The following is a 17,471-nucleotide window of genomic DNA, read 5'->3' as shown; positions in this document are numbered from 1 at the left end:
AATTATATTATCTGCTTTGCAATGAATATTGTTGAAAAGTGTATTGCTGATTTTTTACAGTATGAACATAGTTTTAGAATCCTTGAAAGGTTCTTTGAGTTTGAAACTGTTTATTTCTAAATCATATGTCATGGTTTTATATGGTAATGTAATACAGGGTTTTCCTATTTTTGTGAAAAATATGGATTTCTTTATTATGATAGTTGCAGATCAGCAAGTTTTCAATGGCTAAGCTCTGATACAGTCATAAATCCCATTCTCTTTGGTTATTTTTCCAATACAAGGGAGAGGGAGAGAGTGAAAGCGTGCAGCATATCTTGGCTTCCTGTTTGTTTGGGCCTTGATGCAACAGCCACCCAACATTAAAAAAATACACACAGGCACCACCTGTGTAAGGTCCATCATCTAGAAATATAATAAAAGCATATCAACTGAGAAACTTTTACCATTGCTGCAAAGCAGACCAGAGTCTCTGGGCTATAGATTCAAAACAAAAATGAATCCCTGGCACCTAATGTCATTGTACAAGCTGCAAATTAAGCAGAATCTTGTGTGGCTCAGGTCTGAGAATTGAAACTGGGCAGCTGGAATCGGCTGAATCTGGAACCCATCTTGTCTTTTTGACTCAGCTTCTCACTTAATAAACTCAAAAACAATGGAATTTATAGTTGTATTTCTACAAGACAGTATAACTATTCATTGTCATGTAGTTGGAAGTATGATTTGAGTATACACTGCTGAAAATTACAGAACCTTGAATAAACAAACAAGTACAATGATTTGTCACCATTTGTGAGGAACCTACAGTCTATTTAATTACTGTTGAGTTTGTATTCAATCAGCCTCATTAAGAACAAACGTCTGTCACGTGGAGACAGATCATTAGTGAAATATCCTCTTCTAGAGGTTCCTGCAGATTTGAGCTGATAAACAAGGGATGTACTTAATTTTAGAAGACTGCTAGGAACATGGGTACACTCCTTACAATTAATTCATTTTAATGCAGTCAGTTTGCTTAAGAAACACTTGTTTGTTAGTTCATTGCATACCATCATACTCACCCTTAATAAGGAAATTAATAGTTGTCAAAGAAAGCTGGACTAGTGCAACAGAATATTCATAATCACAGACAAGAAACCAGTAGCTGACAAAAGTATCTCGTGTCATGAGATGGCAGAGGGATGGGCAGGCAGCAAAGGAATGTTTCTAATTTATTATGTATTGCTAGCAGTTATATATCACAGAAATCTTAAGAAAGATATCTTTTTTTCTTAATATCTAAGAATTACATATCCAGTTTGATGAGCCATGTGTTTTTTTTTAAACCCACAGTCCTCTCCACGCTGTATCCTTTGCACTCGCCTGCAGTGTGCCTGGTATAGCAATATTGGGACTTGGAGTTAACCCACTGACTGGAGCATTGGGTGCCTTTAACATTTTCCTCTACACCTGCTGCTACACCCCACTGAAACGGTTGAGTATTCTCAACACCTGGGTCGGCTCTATGGTCGGAGCTATCCCTCCAGTCATGGGCTGGACAGCAGCAACTGGCGGCTTCGGTCCAGGTAAGTCCTTTATCCAGTCTGTCTTCCAAACGTTCTCGGGGAAGAATAAAGATGTGCATTGATCCTACAGAAATCTGATTTTGTGAAAACACATCACTTAAATCAGTGGTAAATATGAATCATCATCTTGAGATGAGCAGACTGCAGGGGAAAATAAACCCCCCGTGATCTGACATGGCTGTTCTTTAGATCATAGCAGATAGACATACTGTAACAATGTTCAGTGGTGAATAATCTTGTACTGGGAAGTTCTTTATTTGCAAGTTGATTGAAAAATAAATTGAATCAAATTAGATGATACAGTGAAGGAACTTCTTGTTGTACCACTCTGGAGAGATGAATAACAAATAGCTGGTGAGCTTCCTTCTTGTGGAGATATGTTTATTTTAGTAATATGAATTATATTTTGTTAGATACTTATTCAATTGGTGTAGCCATATTTTCAAGTAGCTGCCCCTCGTGAGACAGAGCTACCATCAGTGTTCACATTATTGTGTTGTAGTAATTCAGTTGTTTGCTGTACATTAAACAACTGACAGTTTTATTATTTAAACTAATTAGACTGCATTTGGTTATTTGTGCCGGATGTCGTTGGGCATCTGTTCCTATGCGGATCAACGTGATAGTTCATGATTATTTCCAAACCTGACTTTTTTCCGGCACAAAGGTTTAATTGGAGATAAACAATGTCTACAGCCACTGAGATGAATGAATATTTTCCTGACATAAATTCAAATCATAGAATACACTTGACATGATTGTCAATGCTAAATGTAACATTATTGCTAAACCAAATCTGAAGAAGCACATTTTAAAGGCTTATAACAAATGTGCAAACCACCCAGTACTGATTTAACCCTGTCCCAGTGGATATGTGCTGACCCTTATCATTAATTGACCATCAGATAAAGAGATTTTCTCATGGTGGGTGGTGGCACTGTGGAAGAGGATGCATCTTTGGTGGCCTCAGATTACCAGTATTCCAGTGACCAATGTTTTATCTCAGATATTAATGATACACAAAGCTGCTGCAATTTTCAATTTAGTTTAGAAAATTTCTACTTCAACATTACTTTGTCCAAAGGGGATTAATGAAGGGGTTTTGGCCCAGTTGTACCATTAGTTGCTGGCAGGCATATACACACTTCAGTGTTTGTTGGAAGGTGGGTTCAAAACATTGTTTTAAACAAGTTTTTTTTGCATTATAGTGACCTCTGCCAGAATGCTGTTTAAAAGACAAAGGCAGATTTCAGTGGAATTGTCTATACTTCTCTCTCTAGATCTGAGCAAAGTTCCCCAGCTGACAAGTGTAAACAAATTGTGATTCATTCAAATCACTAACTCACAAGGTGAATGCAATACCAGGACAGGGACTCTAATTTAAAATAGCATTCATTAAATATCTCTGAGTAGGTACTTATAATCAAATGCAGCTAATGTGATGAAGTAATGTCAAAACTTATTTCAGCAGATGTAAGTTATTTAAAATCAGGGTTACATTCCAATTCATTCCACCCCAATTCAACATTACACACAGCATATGATTGTATTAGCATTTTCCTTCCCTGCGTTTAGTCATATTTTGACATGAGAATAAGTGTTAAATAAACTGCTACCACTTGTAGTCGCACTGCGATGGCCTTTGAGCTACCAGGGAAGAGTGAAGCTCGGCAAATGCCAACATATTGTGTCTCTGACATACTTCCAAGTCAATCTGTCGTAATCTGTCATCCGAGACACTAATATAAACAGGGCAGTTTCAAGATTGGTCAACCTCGTTGATCAGATACTCATTCCATTTGTTAATGTAAACAGGGCTAATGACCCTTATGCATCTTGGCACCTACATGCTGTGAACCATAAAAAGATAGTCAGAGAGTAATTACAGAAAATAATTTTTATCTTCCTGTGGGGGTTACCGCAATAACAATTCATAGTTTGCTGCAATTGCTCTGTATTTTCTGCCATTAGTTTCTACTGTTAGCAGAATCGCACAGTATGGACTCGGCCCAGTGGGCACCCTTCCACATGAACATCACCACCCAGCACATGGTACATAACCTCTTATGCTTAAATGATTCAAGTATTCATAATCGTATTAAATTCTGTCAGTAATTTAGCATCAGCCACTTAGGCAGTGCATTACAAGTACTTATACTCTCTGTCTGAAGAAGGAACCTGCTCAAAATTTATCACCCTTGCCCGAAACGTGTGTCCTCTAGTTTTATCTACCTTTGATATGGAGAAAAGTTCTCCGGGTCTTTCCTGTTTGTACCCCTCATTTTATACTTCAATGCAGTCCTGTCTTTACCTCCTCCACTCAAAGGGAAAAAGGATGTTGATTGTTCATTCTCTGTTCCTAACTGAACTGCTCCATACCAGGTAAGTCTCCTCTGCACCCTCTACAACACCACCATCTCCTTCTGAAACCTTGGTGACGAGAACCACACACAGTACTTCAGCTAATGTTTGACCAAGGTTTTATAAAATGGAGACATTACCTTCTTTCTTAAGACTGTATATGTTATGAAACTGTTTATCTGGCAAGTGTGTCATCCCTTATAAAAAATTTTAATGACCAGAAGAGGAAGCCACACCAGGACAAAATTAAAATTAGATTGTTACTGATCTATATTTACAGATTTCTGAAAGTCGTTGAATAGTCTTATTACTTTAGATTCCACAAATACAACCCCATCTTCATTTCATTTAGAAGAAGTTTTGTGTTTTGCTAAATTCCATTATATTCATTTCATTAGACACCCTTACATTGTCTGCATAATGAGATTACATTGTTGATGCTGGGTATATGATTAGCATAAAACTATGTCTGGAATTATATATTTTACATAATTTATATATAAGTATATAATATTTTATACTTATGTGATTTATAATATTATTTTGTGAATGCCCAGTGTTTGTGACAATGTTTCTGCCTTATGAGAATCACTCATTACTATTCTTAAGTGACACAAACCAAAATAAATTGGTTTAAGAATGAACAGAAAATTGTATGATTAATTAGTTTTGCCAAGTGATATGGTCCGTGCTTTATCTGGGTGGTACCACTCACCCCTTTTCTCTTTCTATGTATTCCCTTGAAGTTAAAGATGACTAGTACTTCCATTCTCATAGTGTGGGTTCTATAGAGGCTTGATGTGGAGGTGGGTGATTAGTAAGGGAGGCAGTACAAGCCTTTTACATGTATTGACAAAGGAATGAGTTTCTCTCTGTCTTCCTGAATAGGTTGTAATTTTGAGAAGTCGAAGGCCATAACTTCCCATAATTTAGTGAAGTTATTACATATTAACAAAGAAGTTCTGAGAGCATTCTTGAAGCATTTTCATCTGGTATCCCAAATGAAACTGTGTTCCTCTGGGATCAGCCAAATCTGTGGCGGATTCTTGGGAAACTTAGGTCTTGCGGAGACAACTCTCCAGGGCTGCCTGGCAGACTGCGGGCTGTAATGCTGGTTTTAAGGTCCTCAAATTTTGAAAACACTCTTCCTCTGATAGACAAAGACTGTGCTTGCCCAATTGAAGGCAGTGGTGCATTTTATCATCAATGTCTGCCTCTGCTGAGAGGTGCCTCCTGAGAAATGTTTTTAGAGTCCTATCCTTTATTACAAGGGTAAGGCCAACGTTGTGCACAGAGGCAGGCTGGTACAAGAAATGTTTTGCATAAAGGCCATTCTCTCATACACCAAGTGAGCTCATCAGTAATGATGGTGTGGACACAAACACTGGTGATGCCTGTGTACTACAGCTCAGTAACTGAGGCTGGAGTGGATGTGAACAGTTTCTTTTCATCCTAGGCTAGCTTCACTCAAGGAAACCAGTTGGAGGTGGGATGCAATAGTGAGGCAAAGGATATTAAGGAGAAGATTGGGACAATGTTACAATCTGCACTGGGGTTAGGTTTACAGGACATCTTATCAAACATTAAATGTAGATGAACTTCTGGGATCAGCCCAATTTGAGAAGGATTCTCCACAGTCCTCTGGATTGATAGCCAAAGGATTCTGTAGGCTCCTGTTTTTGGCCATGCTAGATTGAGGACAGACATTGTAAAGGCAGTTTTAACTGGACTTTCTATCCAATATTGAACACAAGACCCTACCCCAGAAGTTAATTATGTCTTCTCCCAATGCTTGCCAAAAGACCTGTGTGAAATAAATTAGCATTTTACTTCCATCCCCTTAAAAGAAAACAACTCCATTCTTGGCTTTAGGATTACTTTGTAAAGCCCAAAATAATTTTAGCCTTCTCAGGTAGGCATGAGTGCAAATTTGTGCAGTGATATAACTACCCATACCATCCTCTTTAATATTTTGCTTTTGCAAAATAAACTTTAGGGAAAAAATTTGAAACAGTACATATTTTAATCATCTTCTAAGTCATTCATTAGTATTTGTGACAACTTAAGTACCCTAAGTGGCCACTTTATTAGGTATCTCCTGTACCCAATGAAGTGACTACTGAGTGTATGGTCATGATCTTCTGCACTCCACAATTGTAATGCGTGGTTATTTGAGTTACTGTCACCTTCCTGTCAGCCTGAACCAGTCAGGCTTTTCTCCTCTGATCTCTCTCTTTTTCAAGGTGTTTTTCCCCACAGAACTGCCACTCACTTTTTCACTTTGTTTTATTTTTGTTTTTCTCACCATTCTCTGCAAGCTCCAGAGACTGTTGTGCGTGATAATCCCAGGAGATCTGCAGTTTCTGAGATTCTCAAAACAACTCGTTTAGCAATAACAATCATTCCACAGTCAAAGTTACTAAGATCACATTTCTTCCCCTTTCTGATGCTTGGTCTAAACAATAACTGAACCTCTTGACCATGCCTGCATGTTTTAATGCATTGAGTTCCTGCCACTTTATAGGCTGACTAGATATTTGCATTAATGAGCAGGTGTACAGGTGTAAAATAAAGTGGCCACTAAGTGTAAATTAAATAAGATACAAAATTGATTCCATGTGAAATAGGTCACTGGAAACAAGAAAATTCATCCACATTGACCAAGGTGTCTTGCTGAGCTAGTCCAATTACCTGCACTTGGCTCATATCCTTCTGAACCTTTCCTATCCGTGTGCCCATCTAAAAATCTTCAAAATTTGTAATTGAGACTCATTTCTACCACTTCCTCTGGACACTTGCTCCATGAACAATGTGGAAATATTAGCTCCTCAAATCCCTTTTTGCTGTAAACTTAAATCTATGCTCTCTAGAATCAGAATCAGGTTTATTATCACCAACATGTGTCATGAAATTTGTTAACTTTTTATCTCCCTTGCTCCAACCAGAAGATTGTCACAGTGTACCTCATCTGTGCCCCTCATGGTTTTATAAACCTCTATAAGGTCACCCTTTAGCCTCCTTTGCTGCAGAAAAAAACTGCTCCAGCCTATTCTCTCTCTTGGTAACTCAAACTTTCTCGAGCCTCACTGGCTGAATCACAACCTTCCTATTGTATAGAGGCCAGACCTACATACAATATTCCAGGGGCACTCTCATCAACATCCTGCAAAGTTGTATTACGACATCCCAACTCGTCCAAATAAGGCATATACCTTTTTCACCTTCTCATCTACCTGTGTGGCCACTTTCAGGGAACAATGTACCGTACCCCTAGATCCCTCTGTTCGACAACACTGGGCCCTGTCATTTACTCTGCAAGTCTTACCGTGGTTTAATTTCCCAAAATTCATCTGTTCCCACTTGTTGGAGTTAAATTCCCTTTGCCCACTTTCCCACTCAATCTAGATCCTGTTGCAACTTTCTTGTTCCGGTAGCATTTCTATTAAGCCATGAAACAATAAAACAAATTGATACATATGGTGGAGTCCAGTTAGTTGGCACACATTGGTACCAGTACATTTTGGTCCAGTTAAGCAGCCATTAGCCAATGTTTCATGAAAATAAAAAGGTGTGAAAATGTAAACTACTGATCAGCTGAGTAACAAATTATAACTACACTTCTATAAAATTGTGTATTAGTTCCTATTAGTTATCAACAGGGAAATTCATCCAGTGCACACTGCAGTATATTTTTGATTGACTATAAAACAAAATCAGCACAGACACCTAGTGCAGATAATGACTGCCTTCGTACATTGCTTTTACTGATTGCTCCCTCCAAATTCCATTGTTATTGCAACATTCAAGATGATTGTCAATATCTTCAAACTCTTCGTAGTTCCTAACTTGAAGTAGTAAAATCATTTTCACTCCCTCTTATTTTTTGTCGTCTGCAAACCTGAATGCAGTAAGCAAAACAGTTCTGAACTGTCTTACTGTTTATTACTTGCAAATTATCAGTGAGAAAAGTCACTGATTTTTGAAAACAAAGACACAAAACTGGCGCTACTTTAAAAATTGTTCACTCTAAGCACATTGTCATCTCTAAGAGCCACACAAGTGCACGTGACTGAAGCTCGTTCGAAACTGGCACAGTGTCCCAAATAAACGAAGGGAATCCTGGCTATTTTCCTCAAATAGTTTTTATTCTTTGAGTTGTCCCAAATAAGCAGCTGCCTCAATTAACCGGAGTCTACTGTATTATTCTGATGCCCTTGCAGGCACCATTCAGAGTAACAGCATCAATTTGGAATGATAAAAGACAGCTGATAACTGCAAACGTAATCCCTTAGTTTAAGAAAGTTTAAGAGAGAGCAAAAAAGACATTTTAGGCCTGTTAGCCTGACATCAGTAGTAGAATTTTTTAGATTCTATAATTAATGAACTTGTATCAAGACACTTGGTAAATGATGTTGGAATTGGGTTTATTCAATGTAGATTTGTGAAATGAAGGAACATACAGTATAACAAGTTTAATTTTTAAACTTTAAAAGGCATCCAATTGATATGCTGTATTTTGAATTCTATGAGGCATTAAATAAAGATTCAGCAAAATTAGAGCATGTATTATTGGAGGTAATCGACAGAATACTGAACAACCAGACCATTTTTGGGATGGCAAACTGACAAAAGGGGTGCTGGAGGGCTAAGGTCCCAGCTGTTCACAATTTAGATCAGTGACTTTGTTAAGGGGATCAACTGTATTATATCCATGTTTGCTGATTGTATTATCAGATGGTAAGTACTAGTATGACTGCAAGGAGGAAACAGAGAGGCTTTGGGGAGTTCTAGACAGATTAAATGAATGAGTAACGACATGAAAAATGGAGTATAATATGAAAAAGTGAGTGGTCATCAATTTTATTAGAAAAATTAAATTAGTGGAATTTTTTTAACAGAGAAAGATCGAAAGATGTTGGTGTTCAGGGTTCAGAATATCCTTTTACATGAAATACTGAAAATTAATAAGCAGGTATAACAAGTAGTAGTTATATAAGACTTTGATGGGACAATTTCTGGAATATTGTGTGCAGGTCTGTGCAGTTAAAGCTCACCAAATTCATTCTTGGGACAATGGCTTGCTCTATGAGCAGAGGTCACAAGGAATTTTTTATCATGTTGCCAAAGTACAGTGAATTACAGGTACAATGAAAAACTTCCTTGCAGTAGCATCACAAGCACGTAGACAACATGTAGAACATTTATACAAGCCAGAGGAAATAGAAACACTGTTGTTTAAAAGTCTTCAGTTCAGAAGAACGATAGTTGAACTTACTGAAACTTACAGGGTAGATGTGGTGCTAATGCTTCTCCTGGCTGGCATGGTCCGTCTAAATCAAAGCATCATCCTCAGAATATGGGGGTCAGCTTTTCAGAACAAAGATGAGAAGAAAGTTCTTCATCCGGGGTTCAGCAAATCTTTAGACATTTTTACCCAGCAGGTGTGTAGAAGCTCAGCTGGTGTGTATTTTCAAGACAGAAATCAGTAGATTGTAGTGATGTACTACATACAGAGCTAGAGACAACACGCAGTCGGTAAGTCGTTTTGAGACTAGTTACAGTGAAATAGTTACAGTCAAGTGACAGTGGAAGCGTTCCACTAGTCCGTTCGACTGTGGGTGGTAGGCAGTAGTGTGGTGTAGCTGCATTCCCAACAGGCTGGCCACAGCTGACCACAGGCTGGAGGTGAACTGGGCGCCTCTGTCAGAGGTAATGTGGGCCGGTACCCTGAAGCGTGCGACCCAGGTTACAATCAGTGCTTGGGCACAGGAATCAGCAGATGTGTCGGTGAGCGGGACCGCCTCTGGCCACCTTGTGAACCGGTCTACCATAGTTAGGAAGTACCGCATTCCTCAGAACACTGGTAGGGGGCCCACGATATCCACATGAATGTGGTCGAACCTCCAGTGGGTGGGTTCAAACTGCTGCAATGGGGCTTTAGTGTGCCGCTGCACCTTGGCTGTTTGGCACTGCACGCACGTTCTGGCCTATTCACTGACCTGCTTGTGAAGTCCGTGCCACACGAACTTGCTAGAGACCAGCCGGATGGTTGTCCTGCTGCACCTCCGCCAGTGCTGCATAGTCCACCCCCAGGGACAGGGCCTGGTCAGCTGGTCTGGAGAATGCGTCCACCACGACGTTGTCCTTTCCTGAGACATGCTGGATGTCCGTCATGTACTCGGAGATGTAGGACAGATGTCGCTGCTGGCGAGCCGACCAGGGACGGGACCCCTTCGTGAATACGAAGGTCAACGGTTTGTGGTCCGTGGACGCGGTGAACGGCCCAGCTTCTAAGAAGTACCTGAAATGCCGGATTGCCAGCTACAGTGCCAACAGCTCCCGGTCGAAAGCACTGTACTTGAGTTCAGGTGGTCGTAGGTGCTTGTTGAAGAATGCCAAGGGTTGCCAGCACCCCACCGACTGCTGTGTCGGAAGCGTCCACCATGAGTGCAGTGGGAACATCTGTTCTGGGGTGCACCAGCATCGCGGCATCTGCCAAGGCTTCCTTGGCTTTAATGAAAGTGGCCGTGGCCTCCTCGTCCCAAGTAATGACTTTGCCTTTACCCAACATCAGGGTGTACAAAGGGTGCATGATACAGGCTGCTGAGGGGAGGAAACAGTGGTAGAAGTTCACCATACCAACGAACTCCTTTAGGCCTTTGACCGTGTTGGGCCGGGCAAAGTGGCAGATCACATCTACCTTGGCGGGCAGAGGTGTTGCCCCGTCTTTGGTAATCCTGTGGCCCAGGAAGTCGATGGTATCGAGACCGAACTGGCATTTGACCGGGTTGATCGTGAGGCCGAAATCACTCAGGCGGGAGTAGAGCTGGCGGAGGTGGGACAGATGCTCCTGGCGACTACTGCTGGCTGTAAGGATGTCGTCCAAATAGATGAATGCAAAGTCCTGGTTGCATCCCACTGCATCCATTAGCCGCTGGAACGTCTGTGCGTCATTCTTCAGGCCGAATGGCACTCGGAGGAACTTGAATAGGCCGAACGGGGTGATAAGTGCTGTTTTGGGGATGCCTTCAGGGTGCACCGGGATTTGATGGTATCCCCGGACGAGGTCTACTTTGGAAAATATTCTTGCCCCTTGCAGGTTTACTGCAAAGTCCTGTATGTGCGGCACAGGATAGCGGTCTGGAGTTGTAGCCTCGTTCAGTCTGCGGTAGTCGCTGCATGGTCTCCAACCCCTGGCTGCTTTGGGCACCATGTGCGGGGGGAGGTCCATGGGCTGTCGGACCTCTGTAAGATCCCCAATTCCTCCATCCTCCTGAACTCCTCCTTCGCCAGGCGGAGCTTTTCCGGAGGGAGCCTTCATGCGCGGGCGTGGAGGGGTAGTCCCTGGGTCGGAATGTGGTGCTGTACTCTGTGGCTGGGCATGGCTGCCATGAACTGCGGTGCCAGAATTGATGGAGTCTGCCAGGATTCTGGTGAATTCGGTGTCTGACAGCGTGATGGAGTCCAGGTGTGGGGCCAGAAACTTGGCTTCACCCAGGGAGAACGTCTGGAAAGTCTCGGCATGTACCAGTCTTTTCCCTTGCAAGTCGACCAGCAGGCAGTGAGCTCGCAAGAAGTCTGCCCCCAGGAGTGGTTGGGCCACTGCAGCCGGTGTGAAGTCCCACGTGAACCGGCTGGCGCCGAACTGCAGCTGCACTGTACGGATGCAGTAGGTCCGTTTGGTGCGGCCGTTTGTGGCCCTCAGGGTGGGTCCTGGCTTTCTGTTGCGGGTGTTGTACCCCATCAGGAGCTAGACGCTGATTTCCGCTCTGGTGTCAGCCAAGAAGCGGCATCCTGACTGTTTGTCCCAGACATACAAGAGGCTGTCCTGGTGGCCAGCTGCCATAGTCATTAGCAGCTGCTGGCCCTTGCAGGGTGGGCGACAACGGCGGGCTTCTGTGTCCCACCGCTGGTGGTAGAAACACCACTGTTCACTGTCCTCCTCACTCCTCTCTCTGTGTTGTGTGCGCTCCCCTGCCGGGCCTGGTCTGGTCTGCTGTTGGGCGCGTGGCCTGGTAATCTGACCGACGGACGCCACGCTCTCCCTCTTGGCTTTCCACAGCACGTCAGCCCGGGCTGCCACCTTCCGGGGGTCGCTGAAATCTGTGTCGGCCAGCAGCAGATGTATGTCCTTGGGCAGTTGCTCTAGGAACGCTTGCTCGAACATGAGGCAGGGCTTGTGACCATCAGCCAGGGCCAGCATCTCGTTCATCAACGCTGACAGCAGTCTGTCTCCTAAACCGTCCAGGTGAAGCAGGCAGGCACCTCGCTCATGCCGTGAGAGGCCAAAGGTCCCAATGAGCAGCACTTTGAATGATTCATATTTGCCTTCTTCCAGGGGCGACTGTATGAAATCCGCAACCTGGGCACCCGTCTCCTGGTCAAGGGCACTCACTACATGATAGTAACGTGTGGAACCAGAAGATATCTGTCGAATCTGGAACTGGGCTTCTGCTCGGCTAAACCACATGTGTGGTCGCAGCGTCCAGAAAGTCGGCAGTTTTAGCGAAACTGCGTGACAGATAAAGAGTCGGTCATATTTGGTCCAAATCCCATTTGGACCGTCGGGGTCACCAGTGTAGCGATGTACTACATACAGAGCTCAAAACGACACGCAGTCAGTAAGTCGTTTGGAGACTAGTTTATTCAAACTTCGCGGTGCTGGCATTTAATCCCTAGTGCCCGCCCACTCCGGGCAGAAATGACGTCAGAGGTGCATTACCAAAGTCTCTCCCCGCGCGCTGGCTATTTGTGAGCCGGTTCACCTGCACAGAAAGTGGGTCGCCACAAGATTTTAGATTATTAAGGAATGGGGTTAGTTCAGTAAAATGGAGTTGAGATAAATGATCAACGATGACATTGTTGAATAGCAGAATAAGCATTTAATGTTATTATTTCCACTATTTCTTCCAATTATCTCGATTCAAGTTCTTCTGGCACATCAGTTTCTTAAGGCAAAATGTTTAATATTTTACTCTGTATTGACTTGTTGTGTTATTTTAATTACTCCATTTAATTCAATGTAAGTGAGGATGGCAATATGTGTAAAGAATAACCAAAGCTGATTTTGCCATTCGTTAGAAGGGCTTCAACCTCCAAGAACTGATGGAAAGTTTTTCACATCAGCTCTTGAAATGTAGAAGATATTCTTCTAATAATTCAAGAATTTGGGAAAAGAAAAGAGGGTTTACTTGTTTCCAATCTTAGACATTCAGACTAAACTTGAATCAATGACTGTTGCCCAACAGCTATCACAGGCCTTGAAATCAAGTGACATGTAAGGCTGACAACAGAACTTAGCTGCCAGCTGAGCTCAATGCCTTCTAAGCTTGCTTTGACTGTCAAAACATGGAGGAGCCATCACAAACTCCCATAGCCTCTAATGATCCTGTGGTTTCAGTCTCTGAGGCCAATGTGAGAACATCTTTCAGGAGAGTGAACCCACAGAAAGCATCCAGCCCAGATGAGATACTAAATACGTGTGCTGATCAACTGCCTGGAGTGTTCAATGAGATCTTTAACCTCTCTTTTTGGTAATCTGAATTATCCACCAGCTTCAAACAGGCTTCGATTTACAGACAGACAGACATGCTTTATTGATCCTGAGGGAAATCGGGTTTCGTTACAGCCGCACCAACCAAGAATAGTGTAGAAATATAGCAATATAAAACCATAAATAATTAAATAATAATATGTAAATTATGCCAGGCGGAAATAAGTCCAGGACCAGCCTATTGGCCTAATTCATCAGTGCCCAAGAAGATTGTGGCAACCTGCCTCAATGACTATTATCCAGTAGCACCTACATTAATAGTGATGAAGTATTTTGAGAGGTTGGTGAGGTAACTTATCAAGTCCTGCTTGAGAAGCAGCTTGGATCTGCTCCAGTTTGCCTACAGACGCAATACATCCACAGCAGATACTATTTCGTTTGTTCAACCCTGGAATATCTGGACTGCAAAGATGCATATGTCAGGATGTTCTTTATCGATTAAAGTTCAGCATTCAACACTATCACAATCCCACAGAATTAGTCAATAGGCTTACACTTATGACTTGTGATTAAGCACAGTTCCAAAGCCATATTTAAGATTGCTGATGACACCACCATCATAGGCCGAATCAAAGGTGAATCAACATGTAGGAGGGAGACTGAAAATCTGGCTGAGTGGTGCCATATCAACAACTTCTTCCTCAATGTCAGCAAGACCAAGGAGCTGATTATGGAGTTCAAGAGGTGGAAACCAGAGGTTTATGTGCCATCCTCATGGTAAGATCAGGAGTGAAGAGTGTAGGTGGCTTTAAATTCCTCTGTATTGTCATTTCACAGGACGTGTTCTGGGCCAGCACCTAAGTGCAGTTACAATGGAAGCACAGCAATGCCTCTACTTCTTTATGAAACACCGATGCCCTTGAATGGAAATCTACAATCAGTAGTGGATGTGGTCCAGTCCATCATAGGTAAAGCCCTCCCAGCATGGAGCACATCTACACGGAGCACTGTTGCAAAAAGCAGCGTCCATCATCAGGGACCCCACCACCTAGACAATGCTGTCTTGTGCTGCTGCCATTACAGTAAGATGGTGGCACATTCAATCATGGCAGCTTCTACAGAGTCAACCAAAGGTGTTTTTGTAACTTTTTAAACATTTTTTATGATTGCAAGACCCTGTAGACATTAACAACTTAAAGTACTGCGTGACTACCCCATCAGCAAGTTGCTCGTTGGCGAAGAAACTGAAGGAGCTGGACTTGGTGCAGATCGTGCTGCTGCTTGTGTCAGAGAGGCGTTGAAGGAGTCGGTGCTCGAAGGCAGTGTGCGGTTAACAGCAAGTGATCGTCTTAGTCGTTTTTCCTGTGACTGCAAGACCTTATTAGACATTGTTAATGTGGAATGCTGCAAGTTCGATTCACTGATTTATTGGTGGGCAGTTGGGGCGGACAACAGGGGAGGTGTGTGACTTCAAGCCACGGTGTCAGCTGTTTACAGCTGTCCCGGAGAGCAGCATTGGAGTCAGTGTGCTCCACCTGAGGGGGACTGCATCCCCAAGCAGCAATCAGCGCCAACACCTCTCTCCCGCACCCAGTTCACTTAGCAGAAGATAAATTAATGTATTCGACTGCAGACTGCTGCAGCTTTCTTGAACTCAGGGTCTTGGGCTTTATTTCTTTGGTGTGACTGTATTTTACTGGTATCTTCTATGTGTTTGCTATCTTATATGTGTTACATGTGACTGTTAGTACTGTGTATTGCACCTTAGACCCAGAGTAATACTGCTTCACTTGGCTGTATTCATGGGCATTCATTTATGGTTGAATGCCATTTCAACTTAATCTTGACTTGAACTTGAAGAAGGTACAGATGCCTCAGAATTCATACCACCAGGTTCAGGAACAGTTATTACCCCTCAACAATTAGGCTCCTGAGCCAGAGTGGTCAACTTTGCTTGCCCCATCACTGAACTGTTCCTATAACCTATGGACTCACTTTCAAGGACTTCATCTCATGTTCTCGATATTTATTGTTTATTTACTTATTATTTTTTCTTCTTTTCATATTTGCACAGTTAGTTGTCTTTTGTGCACAGGTTGTGCACCCTGTTGGTATGGTCTTTCATTGATTCTATTATGGCTATTGGATTTATTGAGTATGCTCACAAGAAAATGAACCTCAAGGTTCAAGGTTCAAGGTTGTGCATGATGACATTTACTGCATGTGCATTGATAATAACTTTACTTAGAACTTTTTAACATTTCCCTTTCTCTTTGTTTAGGTGCCTTGTTATTGGGTGGCATTTTGTACTCCTGGCAGTTTCCACACTTCAATGCTTTAAGCTGGAACCTTAGGGAAGATTACTCACGAGGTGGCTACCGTATGATGTCTGTCACACACCCGGCGCTCTGCAAACGGGTGGCATTCCGCCACTGCCTTGGTCTTATTGGACTATCAACGCTCTGTTCTGTCTTTGATGTCACTACGTGGAATTTTCCCCTCATTTCACTCCCAATCAACTTGTATATCAGCTACCTCGGCTATCGGTTTTACAGGGACTCCAGCCGCATCAGTGCTCGCAAACTTTTTTTCTGTAGCCTCTGGCATCTTCCAATGTTGTTACTTCTCATGCTGACCTGCAAGAAATCAGTAGTTGGATGTGAGGGTAATATCCATCACAAAGTTCAAACAGAAATGCAAGCTTAATGTTCATTTTTATTATGAAATTTTTTAGGGGGTTGCTACAGTTATTTCTGTGCAATTTGCCACCGTCCCATGAAGTGGGTAGTGTAATTTCTGTTGCTAGAGATTGTATATTGCTGCTGTATCTTATCTGGTAATGTTAAATGCAAACAGGTTTCTTCTTTCTGAATAGGATCAGCCCTTACCCCTCAAGCATCCCTCACTTTACCATTCAGTTGTAATCTGGTGGGGATTGCATCTTAATTCTGTTTAAACCACATAATCCCTTCAACTATAAGAAATAAGAGTTCTCCGTCACTCAGTAAGATCACGGTTCGACCTGAACTTCAGTATGCTGCCCATCTCCATGATGCTAATATTTAAATCTTTATCTTAGTAGCTCAAATAATCCTAGTATTCAAAGTTTTTGAGAGTTCTGGCTATCTATTATCCTTTCTGTGGTAATAAATGTTTAACAATTCCTTCCCTCAATAGTTTTGTTTCATTCTTCATTTACAGTAAATGAAATAGCTTGACTATACAGTATCTACCCCTTCAAATCTTTTGACTCTTTAAATCCCTCAAGGTACTCAAAGGAATATGAGTAAAGTTTGTCCACCTCTCTTCACTTAACGTTCAGACTTGTCCTACATATCACTCATGTTAATGAGATAATGTTGTGATGTCCGTTGGTGTAATATGCCCTTTAATCTGCTATATCCATGGATCCCTTAAACTCTCAATATGTGCATTAGGCAATAGCAAATTAAACTGTCACCAAATGCTTGTGAACACAAGGGAAAGTTCTGTAGAGGTGGCCAGAATTTCAGGAAGGATCATTGGATAGCAATTTGCACAACTACTGGGTGATCATGAAATTAATAAGAAATGTATCATTTAATTGTGTTCTTTGACTGAAAATAAAATAAGTATTCTGTTTTTGTGATATTTCATTTAATTGCTCTTTGAAAGCAAAGCAACTGCTGTAGACACTTGGTCTTCCAAACACATTCTACATTTCTTAATTAAATCAGTAACTACAATTACATTTGTAGTTAGTGATGACACAAGTAATTAGAAGTGCACTGATAGTTTATTTTGTAACATTGGTTTATTTTTAGTTGATAATTTAGAACTATTTCAAGATTTGCACCTGAAGATTGTTAAATTGAATAGTGCGGAAACAAAGATTATTCAGTGGTTTATAGTACACACAAAATGCTGGAGGAACTCAGCAAGTTAGGCAGCATCTATGGAAAGGAATAAAGTCTCAACATTCAGGCTGAGGCAATAGATGCTACCTAACCTGCTGAGTTCCTCCAGAGTGTTACACTGAGTTACCAACATCTGCAGGAGCTCTCATGTTTATG

General features: G+C 41.9%; 1 protein-coding gene across 2 annotated transcripts in view; it reads left to right on the top strand.

Annotated features, from left to right (window-relative positions):
* LOC132380139 (protoheme IX farnesyltransferase, mitochondrial) overlaps positions 1 to 17,040 on the top strand; it is a 136,757-nt gene extending 119,717 nt beyond the window's left edge. For both annotated transcript variants that reach the window (XM_059948751.1, XM_059948752.1), the window contains 2 exons: positions 1,333 to 1,565; positions 15,701 to 17,040. In XM_059948751.1, the coding sequence (XP_059804734.1) occupies positions 1,333 to 1,565; positions 15,701 to 16,125 (658 nt within the window). In that variant the 3' untranslated portion in view covers positions 16,126 to 17,040. The remainder of the gene's footprint in view (positions 1 to 1,332; positions 1,566 to 15,700) is intronic.
* The last annotated feature ends 431 nt before the right edge of the window (positions 17,041 to 17,471 follow it).

The sequence above is a fragment of the Hypanus sabinus genome, chromosome 23 (genome assembly GCF_030144855.1).
Source record: "Hypanus sabinus isolate sHypSab1 chromosome 23, sHypSab1.hap1, whole genome shotgun sequence".
NCBI classification, from domain to species: domain Eukaryota; kingdom Metazoa; phylum Chordata; class Chondrichthyes; order Myliobatiformes; family Dasyatidae; genus Hypanus; species Hypanus sabinus.
Note: the sequence above shows the minus strand (reverse complement) of the source record. Positions and strands in the feature narration are given on the sequence as shown.